Source organism: Pararge aegeria, chromosome 3 (assembly GCF_905163445.1).
Source record: "Pararge aegeria chromosome 3, ilParAegt1.1, whole genome shotgun sequence".
Lineage (NCBI taxonomy): Eukaryota > Metazoa > Arthropoda > Insecta > Lepidoptera > Nymphalidae > Pararge > Pararge aegeria.
Window position 1 is genome coordinate 4,808,433 of NC_053182.1, and position 23,273 is coordinate 4,831,705.

General features: G+C 35.0%; 1 protein-coding gene across 1 annotated transcript; it reads left to right on the forward strand.

Moving 5' to 3' along the window:
- Window positions 1–481: 481 nt before the first annotated feature.
- Window positions 482–12,137, forward strand: LOC120637438 (carbohydrate sulfotransferase 11). The gene is made up of 4 exons (XM_039909282.1): window positions 482–973; window positions 1,873–2,130; window positions 4,654–4,858; window positions 11,779–12,137. The coding sequence occupies exons 1-4, from the start codon at window positions 722–724 to the stop codon at window positions 12,006–12,008; spliced, it is 945 nt and encodes a 314-aa protein (XP_039765216.1). The 5' UTR covers window positions 482–721; the 3' UTR covers window positions 12,009–12,137.
- The last annotated feature ends 11,136 nt before the right edge of the window (window positions 12,138–23,273 follow it).

Here is a 23,273-nt window from a genome sequence, read left to right on the forward strand (position 1 = left end):
TCAATTTAGTAATATTGTTGGAAATAATAGTATTAATAAAGAAGATATTAATCATCAATGTCACTTTTTATAATTTTTCCACTGAAGTCCTCGTAAAGTTTTACAAGAATTCCCATTGATTTATTAAAATAACACAACCTCAACAAAAAAGTAAAAAATGGCCCTTAACCAAATAAACTTCGAAATTCAACCATAAATTCAACCAAAATCGTAATATTTTGAGGCTGTTCGAAGGGACAAATCTGGACACAATGTACATTCTCAAAATCTGGTAGTTTGGAGAAGGCAATTTCAACCCTGGTTTTATTTCGATATACTGAGAGAGACAGATAAATAACAGCTCTATAATAATTATCGACACTCGAATGAATGAAAATTTATCATTCGGTCACTTGACTGTTAATGTCAATGCCAAGTGCCAAACTCAAATTGAGATTTGAGATAGGTACTCAATGCACTGCGCTGTCAAATTGAGAGCGAATCGTACGTAAAAGTGGCATACGATGTCGCTCTGTTTAATTCCGCGAAATCAAATCTAAAAAAAATAGCAATTAATAATCGTAGTTTTATGAATAAAACAAAGTGTAAATTAAAAAATATTTTCGATATATCAAAACGTACAAGTGATTTTGGACAGAGGTACCACGTGCCCCAAATAAAAAGTTTTTGTGTTTCGCGAAAGTTTTTATTTTGCATCGCGATTCTAGTGTAATGGCGAAAGATGCGTGATTCAGGCGGGAATTTAGTGTTATTTGTGAGTATACTGTTCTGCGTCAGCGGAGGTGAAAATGATATCGCAAGTGAGCATTCCTTGGAGCTAACCCAGTCTTCAAATTTGAGTCGTCAGGAGCTCGTACAAGAGACCTGTAGTAGGCTTTCTTTGAAGTGGAACTTGGAGGACCTGCCTCGGAGCCTTTTGGAGCACATTTTAGTCGACGATGAGCACAAACTCCTTTACTGTTACGTACCAAAGGTGAGCATGGTCAAGGTGAACCAGTCTTTCATCATTAATCGTAATTAACGAGTGCCATAGACGTTTTTCTTACCCATGTTTAGTGTATATATTCTAAGTGAAATCACAGATGATTAATGCCATTTCAATTGAAAACTCTTGAATTTGTGTCTATGTTTTAACATTCTCAAAATAATAAATAACAAAAATAAATATACATACACACATCGCCATCTAGCCCCAAAGTAAGCGTAATGAATATTTTTATAAATAGGTTACATGAATACATATAATATACATGTAAAACGAAATCTGCCTAAAAATCTGCCTAAATCTGCGACTAATACATATTTTAAAAAAGCAGGGATAGAGCTGGAAGGTGGCATAAAATCCTACCAGTTATAAAATAATATTAACATAGGCAGAGCATTTGTAAATGCATGAACAAAAGCTAGCCAAAACATCTATAAATAAACAAATGAATTCATTATTATAATCTTTATTATAAAGCTAAACAATCAGCATGTATGTTTGAATGCACTTATCACAGGATGTAACAGGTTGATAATGATTGCACAAAGTCCTAGTCCAACTTGAGAAATCCTTGTTATATTAGTGTATATATTGTTGGTAAAATTGCAGGTAATCTATACTATTTTAATTGAAAAGGCTCTTGAATTTGTCTGTATGGAACATTCTAATTTCAAAAACTGATTAGTCCACATATAAAAAAAAGCAGGGTAGGCATAAAATCCTTGTTCTATACAAGTTATACAATAAAGTTAACATAGGCATAAAGAATTATCATCATTGCAATCTTTGAACAAACACTATTATTTTGAATAGTTCAATCAATTTTTTAATTCTTGCTTGTGTTTTGTGTAACAATTATGATATATTATAATTTGAACTAAATACAGGTAGCATGCACAAACTGGAAACGAATACTCATGATACTGGAAGGGAAATGGAACGACACAGATGTTTTGTCTGTACCAGCCAGCCTCGCACATTCTCCTGGAATGTTCAGAAACCTCAGCACTGTATCTAAGGAAGAGAGAGATGTCATGTTGGAAAATTATCACAAAATGATAATAGTCCGGAATCCATTTGAGAGGCTGTTATCTGCTTATAGGAATAAATTGGAGGGCGATCTACCCAGTGCTAAGTATTTTCAAGTATGTATTTGAATATATTGGTAAGGCACTTGTAAAACAAAGTTTTTAGTTATGCAACACACAAATATTTTATATTTTCTGTAGGCATTTTGCCCTGTTGAATCTGTACCTTTATCTTTTATTATTTCTTTATCCGGAAGGCTGTAAAGTCCAGTGTTTCATAGCTTCCTTTAAACAATGCATTTCCCTTCATTGGGATTTTTTTAGGAGATTTAGATAGTAGCTACCAGCTTTGGTTTTATAACGAGGCGTTTTCTTATTTCGTAAGAAAACACATCGCTTATAAAGCCAAAGCTGAGCCAAAAAGTTGCTTGAGACTAATTATATGATGTTGTACTGCATCACAAAAGTGGTTACTGAGAGTTTGAAATGCTTGGGACAACCATCTAATCATGAACACAAACCATAATGTTAAATCTAAAATGGCTAAGTTCTAAGAGAACAAGGAAATAATTTGAACAGTCCAATCGGTGCATCTTGTGAAGATTTAACAAATTTGCGCTTCTGATGCGAGAAACTTAGTCGAATGATCATAATCGGTGCAGTAGAGCCTGAGAAGCAGCTAGCTAGTATTTTAATTAAAGTACCTAGTATATTCAATAAAAAAAATTGAAGCCAAACAATACCTACATAAAATACCTACCAAATGAGTTTTACTATTGGTGTTCAATAAACTTCTCTGGTTTTTGGTTTTTTTTAGTAATTTCCAAAACCTGAAGAAACGTCTGCATCAACGATTAGTTTTACATAGCATAAAATATTTTTATGTTATTTTGTAAACACATTAAAGCCGTTTTTATTTTAAATGCATTTCCTACAATTGTTTACAATTAATTATATTATTGAATTGAGTAAAGCACTTTTAAGTTGTAAAACTTTTAATTTATAAAATAGCACCAGATTTTTCATCGAGAACCTTCTATCTTTTTATGGAAGACTGTCGAATACTGTCGCCTCTTAAACGTACCTACTTACACAAGTGTGTAGTCATGCTTCCATAGACTCGTGTGACCTTATTTTTCATAGCTCTAGTTAATTGATAACTATGAAATTTTTGTTGATAAACTTCTGCGAAAGATTACGTCAATCAACAGAAAGAGGTAGGTACCTACCTACCTATCTAGTTATTATTTGGATTTAACAATGTAGGTACCGAGATTTAATAATAAACGGCCCACGTATAGATGGTTCTTATTCAACTAGATTAGCATAACGATTGAAGAAATTATAAATTACACCAAACAGATTCTCCTGCTTTTCGCGGAGTATAGCAAATTAAACTTAATTTACATAATATATTATGGAATTCCGCAAAGTAACGCCTGCTTCTATCCAATATAAACAAAGTAGGTACCGAGATTTAATAATAAACGGCCCACGTATAGATGGTTCTTATTCAACTAGACTAGTATGAGGATTGAAGAAATTATAAATTACACCATACAGATTCTCCTGCTTTTCGCGGAGTATAGCAAATTAAGCTTAATTTACATAATATATCATGGAATTCCGCAAAGTAACGCCTGCTTCTATCCAATATAAAAAATAACGCATAATCTAAGGACATTCCGAGGCATACATCAACCGTTCACTAATAGTTATCACCTAAGAGTTATCACCTTGAGTTGATGAAACGTTTTTATTTTCTATAGACATCGCCTCAATCATAAGGCATTCGATTTAGGCGCAATCTAGGTTTAGTGTAAACAGACATAAATGTCGCAGCATTGAAAAACTTCTTTATTACAAAGATAATTATGATTTAATCCTTAGTTCCGTTTCTGCTTGAAAAGCAGACCATTTCCAAAGTGAATTGTTCTGCCGATAAATATAAAACAGTTGCTTACTGTATCTTTAAATTCACTTAATTTTTGTAACGAACCTTTACTCTCGTAGTTTTGTTCGTTATTGAATACGAAATAGTGGGAATAATACCGAATAGTTTGTTTTTTACATAATTCGATATGCGACCTACTAGGACGGAAAAAGAAACAGTCACGTTAGCTATGCACAAGTCGCTGCTTACTCGATACTACTTTTTTTTATTCCCTATGCTCTAGTTAGTCTAAGATTCGACGACACTCGAAGTGGGAGATCCCGGGTTGATCCCCGGCACACGTAATGTGGGAATTGATAATTTCTGAATTTTCCCTGTTCTGGTCTAGTAGGAGGTGTCAGCCATGGCTAGTTACAACCCTATCGACACAGACGTGCCGCTCAGCGATCTAGTGTTCCGGTACGATGTCGCGTAGAAACCGATTCGGGAGTTAGGTTTAATATAAATACCATTCTTACCCCTAAGAGGTTAGCCCGCTAGCCTGTTAGGTTGCATCATCACTTACACACAGGTGAGATTGATTGCAGTAGTGTGAAAAAAAAAGTCGTGGCGGTGAGAGGTGCGTAATTTTATATTAATGCCGTACCTATACCGTTTCTGCACAGCATCGTACCGGAACGCGAAATAACTTTGCAGAACGATATAATGTATTAAACTGTACGTACAGTAATTTTTTTCCCTTTTAGGATCGCGTGGGAAGACGTATCATAAAGGCGTTCCGAGAGAACCCGTCAAACGAGTCCTTGGAGTACGGTCATGACGTGACATTCAAGGAGTTTGCCCTATTCCTAACAAATAACTCGAAGGATTTAGCCGATATAGTCAACAACGAACACTGGCAGCCAATCACAACCCTTTGCCATCCGTGTCTCATCAAATATACATTAGTTGGTAAGTATAGAATTTTTTTTTGCTTGTTCAGTATTCTAAGAACTTTGGATGGAGATTTTGGCAGTTGTTTTATAAGTACACAGTACTTTTGTTTTATTCATGGCGAAGATGAAGTTCATTAGCTTTACTACCTTTTTTTTTGCTAATAATTTTGCATACAATTTAATCCTTCTTTTAAGGCAGATACGGTATGATGTCAGCCAGGTACCAGCCAGTGGGCCAGGTATCTTTATCGTTTGAAGTAAATAAGTGTCTTCAGATGTACATCCCGCTTCAGTTATTAACTTCATCATATTAACCCACTCTCGGCCCACTACAGGGCACGGCTGACGCGCATTGAGAAGAATTTAGGCCGTGTGGACGGCTTTGAGAATATTTTAGCGAACATTCAAGCATGCAGGTTGTCAGGTTTCATCACTATGTTTTCCTTCACCGTTAAAGCAAGTGATATTTTAATTACTTAACTTAAAAACTAGTGGCGCGTGCTAGGATTCGAACTCGGCCCCCCGAAAGTGGGTCCGAAGTCCGTTAGTCTAAGGGCACTCGGCACTAGGTTGTTACGAATAACAGGAAGTTTCTTGGAGATTTTATCTTACGGCTGAATTACACTACTGTCAAGCTTTTGTCATGGGTTTTGAAAAAAGTTCATGGGATTAGCGCGATCAAAGGTATTCTTATTATTTAATATAACATGACTTAAAACAATATTGTAATCTAAAACTTAATAATAATAGTATCTGTAATAAAAATATTTTATTTTAATCCGACTTTTGGTATCAGAGCTCAGCGAGTTCTAATCGAAGGTTCAAATACATACAAACAGACTGCTAAGCTTTACAATTTAATATAATTTTAGAACACAAATTAAGTATCCACGACGAGTTAATCAAAACCATTCAATATGAAGTAGATACTTACTAAAATTGATTAATTAAACACCTTGAACTGGCGGCGTCAACTCATAAATAAAGACTGTCTTCATATCGGCAGCAAATCCATTCATTGTTCTATTCATGGAATATTTTCAGTTAACTTTGTAATTGTAATAAAAAAATACATAGATACCGATGTAATAATTGTTACTAAGCTACTAATTAGTTGCTTTACAATAAAATAAATAAATAAATAAATAAATATACCACGACAATACACACATCGCCATCTAGCCCCAAAGTAAGCGTAGCTTGTTTATGGGTACTGAGATAGCTGATGAATATTTTTTTATGAATATAATACACATAAATACTTATAATATACAGGTAACCTAACCTAACCTAACCCAGACACTGAAAAACATTCATGTTCATCACACAAACACTCTCCGGTTGTGGGAATCGAACCCACGGTCTTGGACTTAGAAAGCAGGGTCGCTGCCCACTGCGCCACTCGGCCGTCAAAAAAGAATAGAATAGAAAAACTTTATTGCAACACAACACAATAGGAAAAATGCAAGAAAAACAGTAAAAGTACTTAGTGCTAGGGTGCAAAGGCGGCCTTATAACTAAAAGTGATCTTTTAATGGCAACCTGAGCGTACGAAGCCGATAAAAAAGTAAAAGTGGATGGTGCATGAAGTATTATACAAGAAATAAAATAAACTTACATGAACATACATACTACATTTACATATTAACTACAAAAATACCGATATAAATTTATATATATCAAATAGATATTTATTTTATATATTTATGCTATTGTAAACTTACATAAAACGCAATTACATAGATAAAAAAAATAGGTAAAAAGTTAGGGAAATGAAAAAGATTAGGTGAAAGAACAAATCTAAAAATTATACCATAATGTTTTTGTTAGCATTTTTTAGTCTGTGTTATAACATAATAATTTCGCCATTTACATTTTATTTAAATTCAATTTTGTTTTGTTTTATTTATAGTAATTAAGGAGGTACAAGATAATAATTGAAATATGAGACAAGACCTTGTCAAATAATTTACTAATTTAAAACTTAAAATAAAATAATTGAGAATAGTGATTTTTTTATAAGCGTTACACGCGTTGCTACTTCTATAAAAACCATGTCCTGTGCAGTTTTTTGTGCTAGAGACGAAGGTTTCTTAGAACCAAGTTTCTTCTCTTCTAAACTTACATCTTTACATATTATAAAGCAAAGTCCCCTGCTGCGTCTGTCTGTCTGTCCGGACGCGAAAAACTAAAAAACTACAGAACGGATTTTCATACGGTTTTCACTAATGAGCAGAGGTACAAAGTTAAGTTATGACGTATTATTTTCAAACTATAATATTATTATGAACATAAAACCCGGACCCGGTGGGCGCTGCTATATTAGGTTCTAGGTTTTTTAAAATACTAAAACCGGTAATAACCGATTTGATGCAGACGTAGTTGCACGCACGCTATTGTACGAATAAAGCTGCTTCATAAATATACAGACAGGAAAGTGATAAAATTTTTTTATCTACGACAATACACACATCGCCATCTAGCCCCAAAGTAAGCGTAGCTTGTGTTATGGGTACCAAGATGACTGATGAATATTTTTATGAATAGTTAGCATATACATATAAACACCCAGCACTGAAAAACATTCATGCTCATCACACAAACGTTTTCTAGTAGTGGGAATCGAACCCACGGCCTTGGACTCAGAAAGCAGGGTCGCTGCAAACTGCGCCAATCGACATTTTGCGCTGGATATGCTTTTGCCTATCTCTTGTAGCTATAAAGGCACTTTTAGTTAAAGTACTCGTAACATGATCTTCGCAACGTAATGATAACATCGTGTCTGCATGACCAGTGGCGTGTAAGCACAACGTTCAAACAAACACAAAAGCACTGCCTACTCAAATTATTTTATATTACTCGTATGGTAGGGGAAATTTTCCATTTTATGCCATGTTCCTGCTTTATGCATACCCTGGTCGAAGACCCTTTGCACGCCACTGTGCATGACGCAGTTATTTATTAGATGTTCAATCAATGTAAGCAGTAGTTTTTTTTATTGGCTGTAGGTACGTAAGCATTTTCGACAGACCGGGTCATAAATAAATAAAACTCATATTACCATACGTTGTTTTTTGACGTGTAAAACTGACAATAGCTGCCACTTCGAACGCATTTACATTCTGATTAAAGTATAATAGATTCTTAGATCCACCGCGTCGTATTACCTGCCCGTTGAAATTCTAAATTAAAAAAAAAAATCAAAATTCAGAAATGTTTTATGCATGTAGACCTTATCACAGGCACTTATGAAGCATTACACCTTACCCTTTTTTTTTTTTTTTTTTGCTGGGAAATGCGTTTAGGCATCCCTACCGGAGGCTGCGCAGATTACACCAAACCTAACCTAACCCATTATGAATACCCAAATTGCCCCGGCTGGACTCGAACCCAGGACATCCCACTTATAAGGTCGCAGCCACAGAATTAAGAACATACAGATCCCTCATGCATCAGTTATTGTATGTTTTGTCCAAAAGCAATTAAAACGCTCCGCTCACGTTTCGCTTAACCCGCATAATGTTGCCATGTTACAAACTTTTTTCAATTTTCCACATTTTATGGTATCTAAATGTTTAGAATATTAGAGGTAAAATAAATACTGTCAACTGCTAAATGAACTGAAGTGACTGTCTGTTCGAGAAACACTACTAAAGTGTAGTGGTTTTTGATGCTTCAATATTAGTCGTGTACGCGGATTCTGTATATTCTTAATTCTGTGAGCATAGCGCTCCGACAAGCAATTCATAATGCAAGCAAGGTAGACCGTTAATATTATTTTTCCACAAGGTTACCGCCACCGGTGTTAGTGTTAAAGAAGAGTCCAAGGTTGATTTACCACAAAGATCGCGCGATTGTATTAAAATTATATAATCTTCAGTATATTAATACTTAAAAGTAACATTCGCGGTAGTAATTTAATATCATTTTAATTACCTTGGACTAGTCTTAAGGGAATTTGCTGGAAGTGTTCAGCCTTATTATAACCCTGGAGCCCATCCTAGGGATTTCTTTATCCTAGTGTATTAAATCTCAATTGATGCTAATAAAGCTAAAATTGGTAAGATTGTTTTCTGTTTGTTTTAAAGATCTAATCTCCGCAACTGTCTGTCAGATTTGAAAAATCTTTTTTACATATGATACCTCAGGTTTTGGTATTGGACAGCGTAAGAAACTTTGTACGGGACAGCTAGTTTGCTATAAACCGTGGCCGGCGGACAAATCTTTGTGCTGTAAAGCAATTTTGTAAACCTACCTACCTACCACCACCTACCACCTAACTAGATGATCTCTTTGCTTTTGTCCCATTGTGGTAACGTTAAGTATGATGAACCTGCACAGTTATTGTTAAAGCGAGTAAAGCCGCGGTGCGAATCTAGTTCTACATAAAGATTCTACACTATAATATGTTTACCAATGCAGTAGGTATCATTAGAAGTTTGACGTCATCGAAAAAACTGAGGCCTCTTTATACATGAACAGGTTTAGCGCAGACAGTTAATAAATTGACCGTTTAAAAGCATGAGAACCTTATTTTTTATACGTAACAAACAAAAAATCCTTGTACGTTGATAACTATTTGCTTTATTATTTTAATTCATCAGAGAATGGGTTAACGCCGTAGTCCTCCGGCTGGCCCAGTTCAGATTGGTCCACACACCTTTGAGAACATTATGTAGAACTCTCAGGCATGCAGGTTACCTCATGATGGACATAACTTCAAAAAGTTGGAAGTGCGTATCTCATCGAAGTCGACTCCACCAAAGGGAAGTCACTCAGCCCACTGGGCTATCACCGCTATTAATTTAATTAAAACAATGTAACTCTAACAGCTGAGTTGAGAACACAATTGATGGATTATAACATTGACCCCCGCCATTTTCACCGCCGCCGAATCACCGATCTCCATTTAAAATCGGACTTGCGACTATTTTAGAATCTATATTTTTAATTCGAATTCACAATTAAAAAAATATTCCTAAAATAGTCTTAAGATCGATTTTAAAACGTCGCGTTGTAACTCGTAAGAAAACATATTTTAAACTATTGATCATAAAACTTATCGAGAAACTGTTCCTTTTGACAGTGTTGTAGGCACTGGTCTTATTATTAGGTTACCGGGTTACAGCAGAATGTTTACACATGTAGAGCCTTCTTTCCAGTTAATCTACTCCCAATCAAGCCAGCAGTACCGGTGTGACTGGAGTTAAACATGGTTTAAACCTAGTTTACCGTACACGTTTTGTCCGTTCTACTATCTATCTGCATTACTTAGATTTCTATATTATACCTAATACGTATGCCTGAATACACTTTTATAGTAAACTAGCGGACCCCAGCGCCATCTGTCGGCCTAATTTGTGAATCTAAACCATCCAGGGTGCCACCCAAACGCATACCAAAAAATTCATTCAAATCGGTCCAGCCGTTTAGGAGGAGTTCAGTGACATACACACGCACACAAGAAATATATATATAAAGATTATCATTGAAACCGATAGACTTTTTTTCTATATGTCTTTTGAAAGCATTATACCTGCATTTATTTGTTCAACATCATATCAAAACTTTACCCGCCAACCACCAAGTTTGGATTGTTAGACTTCACACACATTTTAGAAAGTTGCGGAGAACTCTCATGCATGCAGGTTTCCTCACGATGTTATCCTCCATCGTTAAAGCAAGTCATAAAAAACGCACGTTACTCCGAAAAGTTTCTGATACTGGAGATCGGACCCACCCCGAAAGGGAGGCATAGTTATAGTTAGACACTAAATATATTAATATATTAAATGTAATCATGTTGCCACAATAAATCATTTTTTCATTTATTATATATTAAAGCGGTATAGGAACTACGAACTAAAGTTCAAAAAAGCGAACTCACACATATGCCCGCACTGATGAGGCCCCAAAGCCAGTACGCGGCTAAAATCCTGTGATAATAGCTGTTTCATGCACCTGTGTGTGTCTTTATGAACGTTTCTTCTTCTTCTCCCTCCTACTCTATATATTTTATTGTAAGTTTGTTATATGTACATATTATATTTGTATATATAGGTTTATGCATGTTTATTTGCAACACAGTACAGTTAAATGCACCACCTCTCTTCTTGAGCTGTTTTTAACGCCTTTGGTTGCCTGGAAGAGATCGCTATGTAGCGATAAGGCCGCCAAATTGTATACTTTTTGTTAAATTTTTACTTTTAATTTGTTATGTTTATGTGGTGTACAATAAAAGTGTATTCATTCATTCATTCATACACGGCTAGCATGGACAGGAGATAATTATCTGCCCATTTCTGGGGAAAGGCTACAAATTTATCTTCTCCCATAGCTTTATCAAGTCTCAGAGCATTCGACGGCCGAGTGGCGCAGTGGGCAGCGATCCACAACTGGAGAGTGTTTGTGTGATGAACATGAATGTTTTTCAGTGTCTGGGGGTTTATCTGCATATTATAAGTATTTATGTGTATTATATTCATAAAAAAATATTCATCCGTTTTCTCAGTACCCGTAACACAAGCTACGCTTACTTTGGGGCTAGATGGCGATGTGTGTATTGTCGTAGTATACTTATTTATATTTATTGGCGCACAAGTGGAAATAATATCCAAATAATATATGTGTAATAATAGACGGGGGTAAACTTCTTCTATTCCATGTTCTCGTGCTTTAGCGAGTGGACTTGTTAATTATATCTCTCGTCAGGGGATATAATCGGGGGATATAATTTTTGTCTCCTGCCTTTTGGGCCTTGCTGGGCCTGTCTCCGTAAATAGTCGGCCGGAACCAACCACCGAGATTAGTTCGTAGTTTCCAAACTGCTTTGATATATTTAATATGCTGATAGGCTATCACCGCTTTTTAGTAGCAGTAGAAGTAGAACTAAAGTATCCCACACTTGCGTCAATAATAATGAATGTTTTGTTGCAGGTAAATACGAAACGTTACTAGATGACTCCCTACTGGCTCTGCACACGATAAACGCTTCGCACATACAGTTCCCACGCCTTGCGCACACATCAGGCACCTCGGAGAAGCTGCGCAAGTATTTCTCACAACTAGACCTACCTCTAATAAGAAAACTGTACAAATTTTATAAGTACGACTATAAGATATTTAATTATGACCTAGATAATATCGTTGGATATGATCTTGGATAGTTACTGGTTGTCTGTGTTTATCTTAGACAGCGCAGACGCAAAATGCGTCAATAAATAATGTAGGTACGTACTGTGGCAGATCAGTAAGAAATAAATCATTGTTCAATTAGGTATGTTTGTTATACCTAGCATTTGTATTGTATATTACGTTTTAAACCTTTTATAAGAACGGTACGACTAAAATACTGAATGGTTAAGCTTATATTAAGCCAGCCTAAGAGAACGCACACTTACGATAAGACAGACGCGAATAGTGTGTAGAATTATTAGATGTCACTTTCGCCACGTCAACGTGTCGATATTATGTATGTAGATACGTTTCTGTTCACTAACTCTGAATGAGTACAAACTAAACCTACTGCTTAGGTCTATAAAATACTCGAACGCGTGCTTTACGTGCTTATGTGCTATGTATTGTATACATAATCTTATATAGCAACATATAAACATAATAAGAAAGCGGTATGTACTGAAAGGAAATGTTACGATGTAGATAGGTCATCCAAGAGATTCCGTACATAATATGCAAATAGTTTCTAAGACACAGCCAGTGTTTGACCCAGTTTCCTGTAAATAATTACTGGAATAATTTTTATTTATTTATTAATTTTATTATTTATTGTTAAACAAAGTTTTCATATACAGAATAATAGTAATGAAAAATAGAAAAAAATATATAATAAGTAATAAAAATATTTATATAAATGTTATAATAACTAATAACAGTGCATGGTATTTAAGAAACGCAGCAAAGAAAATTCGCTTCTTACTGCATTATTTTCTAGGTAATGATGCTTTTTCTAGTAGCATTATTGTTGCAATATAAGATAGGATCAGTGGCGTGCACGTCTTAAATGCACAAAAGCACTGCCTACCCTAAAATGTTTGTATAACTCATAAATGCGAAGGATTTTCCCATTTTATGGCACCTTCGTTCTTTATTCATGCTCCGGTCGAAAACTATGTGCACGCCACTGGATAGGATCATAATACTACTAGGGGAAGTATTAAGCCCTCCATAAAAGCCACAGATTTCCATTGTATGTCGATAAATCTAAATCAAAAGAATTTAGGAGATTGCATGCAATGAGCGCGTTTCCACCTCCAATTACTAAGTATCCAAGCTTGATTTGTGCAAACTCTACCGTACCGGGGCATGTTATTGGTCCAATTTACTCGCACGAGCTACTCGTGCAAACTGCAAGATACAAGCACTGGCCATTCCATAAGTTAGTGAAGAAATTATAAATAACTCCTGGTTATATAATAAGCTTAGTTAAGCTTACTTATAGTTTTAATAAGCCTTGGTATAGTTTAGCGTTCCGAGAAGAAGTATGGGTGTCTTTGCCTAAGCTAACCTAACAGGTTAACGCGTTACTATCTTAGACTGAATCATTCTTACCATAAGGTGAGATTACACTAAATAACTAACTTGTAGTGAAACTAAAAATTACTTTCTTAATTTTTCATCGTTAATTAAATTACAATAAATACACTTATTGATATTAGGCATATGCGCAAATCTTATTTCTTAAGTTTCGGTGTTTATTGAACTTAGGCATTAAATTTCGATAAACGAATGAACTTGCGATAATGCACAACCAAAACAATTGGAGAAGTGAGCCGATAGGTCACTTGCCTTAGATTATATTTCCTCGAATAATATGTTTGTCTTTTTTATAATTTAGTTTAACTACCTCTGATACATATAATCATAGTAAATATAATAAACAAAATATATATTACGACAATACACACCTAGCCCCAAAGTAAGCGTAGCTTGTGTTACGGGTACTAAGATAACTGATGAATTATTTTTATAAACAACCAGACACTGAAAACATTCATGTTCATTACACCAACATTTTCCAGTTTTGGAAATCGAACCGCAGACCTTGGACTCAGAAAGCAGGTTCAATACCCACTGCGCCAATCGGCCGCCCATATCAATAATCAGCATTTGAAATTCAGATTTCTTAAATTTCCGAACAATTTTCCGTGTTCATCGATACTTATATTATAAATGCGACAGTGTGTCTGTTTATTTGTATATTTGTTGGTTTGTTTGCTAGCGGTCCACTACAGGGCACGGGACTCTTCCCACAATAAAAGGGTGTAGGCCGTAGTCCACCACGCCGGCCCAGTGCGGATTGGTGGACTCCACACGCTTTTGAGAACATTATGGAGAACTCATGCATGCAGGTTTCCTCACGATGTTTTCCAGAACCGTTGAAGCAAGTGATGTTTTAATTGCTTATAACGCACATTACTTAGCGCTCAACCCTTATTACCGAAATAAAATATAGCCTATGTTACCTCTGGATAAAACAGCTAACTTATTGTTAAAATCGGTACAGTAAGACTTTATCGATTGAAAGCCAACAAATAAATCTTTCCTGTTAATACAACATACAAGTGTGTGACATGTGACTTATGAATTCATTCCTAAAATGCTTTAGTAATATAGACCATTCTAAAACAGCGCTTGTGAAAAATTAATTATCAAAGAATATTCTTAAGAATCCGAGCCATTGTTGTTATATTGTCAAGCGATAATCAGATTTTTTTAAAGTGCACTTAAAACTGCCGACGCTTGCTAGTTTACTGTGGCCTTTATACGAGCGACTTAAATTATATTTAGTATTTAGGTTAGGATTAATTAATTATGTCAAAGAAGTTCATTGTCGCTGTGAAGTCATATTTCACAATTTTTGTTATTGTTTGAGATCACGTGGGTAATCGAGGTCTACGGCAGTAAGCCGAGTTAAATTACGACCTAACGCATGCAGTGTCTCAAACGTCTCCACTATCCACCCATTACTAGCCTATTCGACGACCTCCTTGGCTCAGCGGAGAGCGCTGTGGTTTTGAGTGGGAGGTCCCAGGTTCGAACACTTAAAAAAATAATAATTTGGTAATTTATAATTGCTGAATTTTCTCTGGTCTGATCTAGTGGGAGGCTTCGGCCGTGGTTAGTTACCACACTACCGACAAAGGCGTGCCACTAAGCGATTCAGCGTTACGGTGCGATGTCGCGTAGAAACCGATTAGGGGTATGACTACCATAATCCCTAACAGGTTAGCCCGCTACAATCTTAGACTGCATCATAACTTACTACCAGTTGAGATTGCATTCATGGGCTAACTTGTAGTGGAATAAAAAACCTTCCAGGCTTTCTCCGAAATAAGACAAATCACGCGGACTATTCTATGAGACCTAAGTAAAGAGTTAGTAAAGTAGGAAATATTGCCTAATCTACAAAGATACAATTATTTGACAAAACGCGTTTTTGTAACACGTGTATCAGTTACGTAATACGCAATATATTTAATAAGCAATTCGGCAAAATGCATTGTTCACTAATTATTTGTGCTACTGTTGCAATACTCTACTTTATTACTAAACATTATTTTCCAAAGGTCATGCTTTAGTAAGATTAGTACGAAGGAGCCAACGTCTAGTACTTAAACGCTAGGGACATTATTATTAAACGTGGCGTAACGTTGGAATAGTTATGCTGTAGGTACGTTGTCACATTTCGACTGACAGCAGCTTTCAAATATATTTCAATTTGAATTTTATTTTATTTAATTGAAAGCGATTTAGTGTTCCGGTGCTATGTCGCGTAGAAACCTATTAGGGGTATAACTACCATACTCCTTAACAGGTTAGCCCGCAACCGTCTTATACTGCATCTTCACTTATCACCAGGTGAGATTGCAGTCAAGGGCTAACTTGTGTGAATAAATATATATATATATATTGACACGTCTAAAACTCCCCTGTCGCAAAGTCTTAGCCCCTGTCCCCTGTCAAAGATTAGTACCTACTTAGTATTTTGAGACGTGTCAATTTATTGTAGTTTAAGATGAGATAAGATTATGTACCTACAACATAATTGGCACTATTTTTTGTCTGTAATACGTATAACCACTGGCAACGGGTGGGTATGCGAGTACATATATCAAATCAAACATGGTATTAAAAAAAGTTACCGTGCATAATTTTCGTGATGAGTCTATACTATTATTGTTAGACAAAAAGAACCTCTTAATAATTATAGCGCTGCGTATGTTTGTTACACCATAATCCGGGCTAGGCGGGTCAATGGACGAGCCCTGTGCGTTCGGAAACGTGCAAACCACGATGTGCAAAATATGAGACCAGCAATTTTTATAGATAGATTTTTATAGATATATCTTAAAACTTTTACTCGCTATTCTACACCGTCTGCGATGTTACTCCATTTGCTCGTCCCCTAAAGATCTTAGCATGACCGATTTAAGGTGATAATAGGCTGACGGATTTCCCTTTCCCTATTTCTTATAAAAGTATGCTGGATCGGTCTCTAGGCCCACTTAAATGTGCTAGACTTTAAATTTTACAAATTGCATTCAAAGCAGTTAAATTTCAAACAAATGATTAAAAAAAAGAAATAGTTCAAAAAAACTAAAGAACACGCTTACCCATTATACCAAGAGTGTTCCAAGAAAGCCAATCTAATTTCTACCTTTTAGTTTAGTGTATTTATAAAAGCGTGATTTTTAGTTTTTCTTGAACTGCTATTTTTATTATAGCAAAATTAATCGGTGAACCATTCACCATCAAATTTGTTAATATTAAAGAAATCGGCGAAAGATAAAGGTTGGAAATTAAAATCAACATCATTCCTGCCTCATCGACTGTAGATGGAAAATTAAAAAAACAATTGTTAATTATAAAAAATCAATTTTGCAAATTGAAAAAATGGTAAATAATCTTATCAAATAAGTGTATTGTCACCGGTTCTCAATTAATCTACAAAGTTTGAACGAAATCAGACTGTTTGAACAGGGTTAAAATCAAGTCCAAAGGAGTCCTTTACAAACATACTTACAGGGGAAGCTGATATAAAGCGTGTAAAATAGACATCTTGATTTTATTTTCTTTGCTCTAATTCCAAACATCTTATAATCCTTCTCGAACACATGCCAGTTTCAAGGCCAATGTGGCCCTTAGACGTTGATTAATGATCACTCAACGCCCTTGGTCCAAAAATAGATGGAAGATTTATGTTATATAGAAACCGCAAAGCAGCTTAGCTATTCCTAACTATAAATTTTCAAGGAATTTTCTTGCTCTTATTTTATTCTCGCTATACATTTTATATTTTTAAGCATACCAAAGTTTTGTAAATAACTCTTGTCCTTTCACGTCCTTGTTCCACGTGTTTTAAGTTTGACAATTTAGTAACGGTTTCAGTTTAAAATTATAATCTATAAAAAAAGGCTGTCCGTTGCTAAAAAAAGGATTTTCTTATGTGTGCATCTATAAAAGTATGTTTTGTACGTTTTAGGCTCTTGCAGCAATTGATTTAATTTACCTTATTAGTGCCACTAATATAATATAACAGTACTCGAAAGACAATATGGCGGCTAATAGACGCCATATTGTCTTTTCAATATGGCATTTTGACAATTGGTATGGCGTCTATTAGCGGCCATTTTGACTTTTGAAGAAGAAAAATATACAACAATAAACTGACAAGTGATTATTCAATGATAGATAATCGATCATCTGGGTTTTGATAGTCATTATTTAAATGATTTAACTTGAAAGTACCATTTAGCTTTACATTGCAGTTTATTTATCTCTATTTTAAATTTTTTAATTTACAAGGGTAGGTAACAATAACTATTTTGTTAATGTAGAAAATCTATATTCAGTTTTGTTTTATACAACACTGAACGTATTAGCGTGTTGTTACTTATATTTATAAACCCAGTTATTGGTCATGGTTTATTTTTGATTCAGAAATACAAGTTGTGGGGCGGGGCTGTGATATCCCAGTGACTTTCGATTCGTTCGATCCCCGGCACCAAAGTCAAAGTCAAATACTTCTGTATTCAAATAGGCATATAGATGGCACTTTTGATGCGTTGATTATATACAAAATGTGTATGTATTTAGTAGTGATTAAACCTATAACTTTATTCCTAAACTTAAAACTAAAGCTACAAAATTTCCAAACGGGTGCTTGTCTAAGAAGAAGCCCACAACAAACTTAGCCGGTTGTTCTTTCTGTTATCGCCATCTCACTCATTTGAAAATATTTAAGAAGCAACCTAGTTAGAGCAATTGTTCACACCCAAGCTTTTTTTATCGTTTATGTAATCCTTTATACTATAATAGGACCGGTTAAGTGCGTTTGGAAGCTATTAAATATCACTCTATTTGACGTTGAAGGAAAAAATCGTAAGGAAACCTACATGCCTGGGAGTCTCCATAATGTTCTCAAGGTCGTGTTAAGTCTACCAGCGTTGCCAACTTCGGTCTAAACCCCTCTCATTTTCATAGGAAACCCGTGCCCTTTGGGACGGTAAATGTGTTCAATAATGATGAAATAAAAGTCGGCTATCGTGGTATTGTCATTGCAATTTCCGGTTACCGATAATTGGTAACATACATTCAATAAATATTATATGAATAATGAAATATGGAATGGAATGTCGTTTTTACTGCAAACGTAACGTAGATAATGCATGATTTATGTAAGACCGTGGCAGGAACGAGCCGTGCCACGTACGAGATGCGGATCCTAAACACCATGAACTTTTGATATGAAGCAGTTAATGCTACAACGTGTGGCGACCGTGTCTCGTCCGAGGCTCGGCCGTACCTGGCATCTACACAACTTGGTGCTTCATAAAAACAATTCGAGAAGTCTTAGATCCGTATTGCGTACGTGGCACGACACGTTTCCGCCACGGCCTAACAAAAATCATCCTTTATTCACCGCCCTTGAGACAACCATATACCGTTGTCGCAAGGTTGTTTTATACTGTTTTATAAATGTATCCAATAGATCCGAAATGTAAAAAGTATTGAATTTAAAATGTTATGTATAAATGCTTATTTTATTTTTTATGTTTAAACAAATGAAGTACCTACTTGTATGAAAAAAATAACATTTTTAAAAGCTCAACATATAAGAGCATGCAATTATCGATGCTGCCCGTCTCGGAGTCTTATGTGAAACTAATATGTGTTATTAGTATGACTATTTAATCATATTATCCAGCATTAAGACAATAATAAAATGTCCATAAAAACGGAATAAACTGTGTTCTTAGTAATTCCATGAAGATATTCCAAAGCACTCTGTGATTGATAGCCCTTAAATAATCTGTTTTCGTCATTAATAATGTGTAGATATTAAATGATACTAACTTCTATCTGTGTATGTTATTTTTCTGTATGCACGTGTGTTTGTCGCATTTGTTAAGTTATACGATGTCGTTTTTATCGACTTATACCGGTGGTCCATTCAATTTATCCTATTTAAAGTATCTTTATATATGTGTGTAAGTCTTAGATCAATTACAATGTACTAGACAATGCAGTGTAGTCACATACAAAAAATAGAGTGTGTGTTATGTTTAGATTCTTCCATAAGAAGTTTATTTTTATTGTTATTGTTTTTTCTCACTAGCATAGCAGCACTAACAGGAAATAGGTTCCAAAATCGTTAGTGAGAAATTTTTTCACTCTGACAGTTTTTTAAAAACGGTAACAGTCTTTATATGCCTTTTTAATCTGAATATGAATATAAAAAATCTACATATTAATAAATGAACAATAATATATAAATATATTTTTCGGTTTCCCTACTGTACGATGTCTTACTTGTGTTTTTAAAATTCATAAAATTATTTAATTTAAAAATAAAATGGCTGCGCCCAAACAGGATGTCAATACGTTACTTTATATATTATTTTAAATAATGTATTATAAATTTAACGTATATTATTGTGCTGAATAAATTGAAATTCAGCTCTGAATTATTATAATTCGTATATCAGATCTTATGAATGCATTTTTTAAAAAATAAAATACGTATACATCTAAATTATCTTGTAAATTAGCTAGGTACCAAACTAGGCAATATACACACATAATAGCTAGGCCGGTAAAATAATGCGGTGTTGACAGGTCGAGAGTGATGAAAGTGTATTTCACGCACTTTTGAAAAGTGCTGCCAGTTGAAATATGACAAAACACGCAATATCTATTGCGATACCTTATTTGATTGCCCTAATGCCCCATTTTCACAAAACCTAGGCGTCGCCTTAATCGGATTCGTAATAATTAAGGCGATGTCTAAAAAAACGTTTAACCAACCCTTAGGCGTTAACTATTGTTAGCTATTGGTGAACGGTTAATATATGCATAGGAATCTCCTTAGATTAGGCGTTAATTATTTAGGCATTGCCTTGTCGTCGTTAGTTAAAACTGTCTCAACTGTTCCTCAGTGTGGTATCCTTTTCTTTTAACTACATCCAATTAAGGCACAATTCTTGTAATTCCGATTCCGAAATTATTATGATTTTTCATATAGTAACACAAACAATAACGTGTAATGTTATAACAGTTAATTAAGTATAACAATTTAATTTTAATTATTATTCAACAGTAGATACCGTCCCTTTATAGAGGTTTACTGATGAATGATAGGAAGTAGATGTCACTGCACTGTGATTGAATAAATGCAATGGTGTTTGACTTGCGTTCGTTTTATTTGTTAATATTATTTTTATTTTATATTTATAAAAAATTTATATCTATATTTATGCATGGATATATATAATTTCACTATCACACTCACTTGCAGCTGTTCCTTATGCCAGAGGTTGCCTATAAGAGATTGCTTGCAACAATAACGCCGCCTTTGCATGCATACCTTTTTTGTTCTTTTATTTTGTTTATTCATTATTTTATGTATATTTTGATGTTTGTGTGCAATAAATTATTTCTTCATCTTCCTTACTAATATTTCGAATGCGAGAGTGTTTGTTTATTTGTCTATACCTTAAATCCATCCAGATTGGCTTGATTTTTGGCATAGTGTTAGTTGGAAGGACGGAGAGTACTTTTTATCCAAGGAAGACAAGGTGTTACCACGGGATGTTTAAAAAACTTTAACGCGGACGAACAATGCGGCCAACAGCTACTAATAAGCCATAATGTTTTAGTACCTACTGGGCTTAGGAGAAGCGTTGGTAGCCCAATGGATTCAAACACTTCGACCGGATTTCGGAAATTTTGTAAATGTGTGATATATAATATATAGTTGTTTCAGAATTAGTATCCCATGCAAGTATATTTAATTATTTATATATTTAGTATATTTTAGTATTATCTAATAGTAAGTAATTTATGTGTACCTACTTATATTATCAAAATTAAGCTTAATTTGCTATACTCCGCGAAAAGCAGGAGAATCTGTGTGGTGTAATTTATAATTTCTTCAATCCTTATACTCCACACCAAACAGATCCTCGGCAATACACCCTCTACATTGTTAAGTCAACAATTAATCATTGTAAAGTCAACATCTCCTGATGATGCTCCGGTTTCGGAGCGAAACGTGCGTAGAGGGTGTATTGCCGAGGATCTGTTTGGTGTGGAGTATAAGGATTGAAGAAATTATAAATTACACCACACAGATTCTCCTGCTTTTCGCGGAGTATAGCAAATTAAGCTTAATTTTGATAATATATCATGGATTTCCGCAAAGTAACGCCTGCTTCTATACAATGTGTACCTACTTAGTTATTTTCCGCACCATTCCGTTGTCCGGGATTTCCGCTCGCCAAAGTTTGTCTGGGTGAGATCGCTTTACCGATAAGACCGCCTTTGCTTATTCTAAGTTTTATTTACTGTTATTTTGTTTCTTTGTCTGTATTATTAAATGTGTGTGGAGTAACGTTTTACAAACAAACAAAACATTCTTCTACGAAATACCTATACTATTGAAAATAGGAAACTGTTCGTAGAACTCGAAGCGAGTTCAATTCAAATATTGTTTTCGCTGTCTGAAGCGAATTACGTCATCACGGGAAGTATTAAAAACTACACGTGTAGCATATTTTTGTTTGAACTATAAATACGCTTTAAGAAAATAAGTAGTAGATTTATTTATATTTAAATAATAAATAAATAAATAAATAAATATACTAAGACAATACACACATCGCCACCTAGCCCCAAAGTAAGCGTAGCTTGTGTTATGGGTACTAAGATGACTGATGAATATTTTTAGGAATTATATATAAATAAATACTTAGAAAATACATATAAACACCCAGACACTGAAAAACACTTATGCTCATCACACAAACATTTTCCAGTTGTGGGAATCGAACCCACGGCCTTGGACTCAGAAAGCAGGGTCGCTGCCCACTGCGCCAGTCGGCCGTTAAAGTAGGTATAATAAGAAAAACTTATGTTAAAATTTGGTTCTATGTGTGTTAGGTAACCTATATTAAGTATGTAAAATATACATTAAATATTGTCTAACTAAGTATGACTAACTAAGAGTAAACTTAACTACTCAATATTGCTAAGTTATAGAGTTGGTATATTTATAGTTAGCATATAAGTAAATAAATAAAATAAAAAATATACTACAACAATAAACACATCGCCATCTAGCCATAAAGTATGCGCAGCTTGTGTAATGGGTACTAAGATGACTGATGAATATTTTTATGAACAATATTACATACCTGAATACTTATGGTATACAGATAACCACCCAGACACTGATACCATTTATATTCATCACAAACATTTTTCACTTGTGGGAATCGAACCCACGGCGTTGGACTCAGTAAGCAGGGTAGATGCACATTGCGCCAGTCGTCCGTTAAAGTAGGTATAATAAGAAAAACTTATGTAATGCACGAAGGAGTGGCTGGCGATTTCAACATTTTCCCGGACCGATTTCGGCGTAGGATGGTAAATCCCAAGAGGTATTTTCCAACTATCCGGCAGATATTATGGTGCAAAGGTGTGGATGCAAAAACTGGTGAACTCTCTCTTCTCTAACGCTCATAGTCCGATGCGACGGCAGTTCCGACACGATCGCACAAAGGTCGATCCGACAGTGCTCTCCGGGGCACCGCCAATCTTAAACTCCGGGCTGGTACTAACAATTTCTTGATAGAAAACTTCAATACTACTACAATTGTAATTGCCTGACATGGGCATCGAACCCAGGACCTCGTCTCGTCATCTGCAGTCTAAAATGCTCACCAGTAGACAACGAGACACTTACCCCCATTGAGATTGCAGTGAAGGGTTAACTTGTAGCAAAAAAAATGTAGGTAGGTTTAAAAATGGTCCTAAAGAAAAAAGATTAGGATGTTTTTACATGTTCCGGTAAAATGTAATCTAAAGAACATAAAAGTTGCTGTTTCAATTATTTCTTTATTTTATACAAC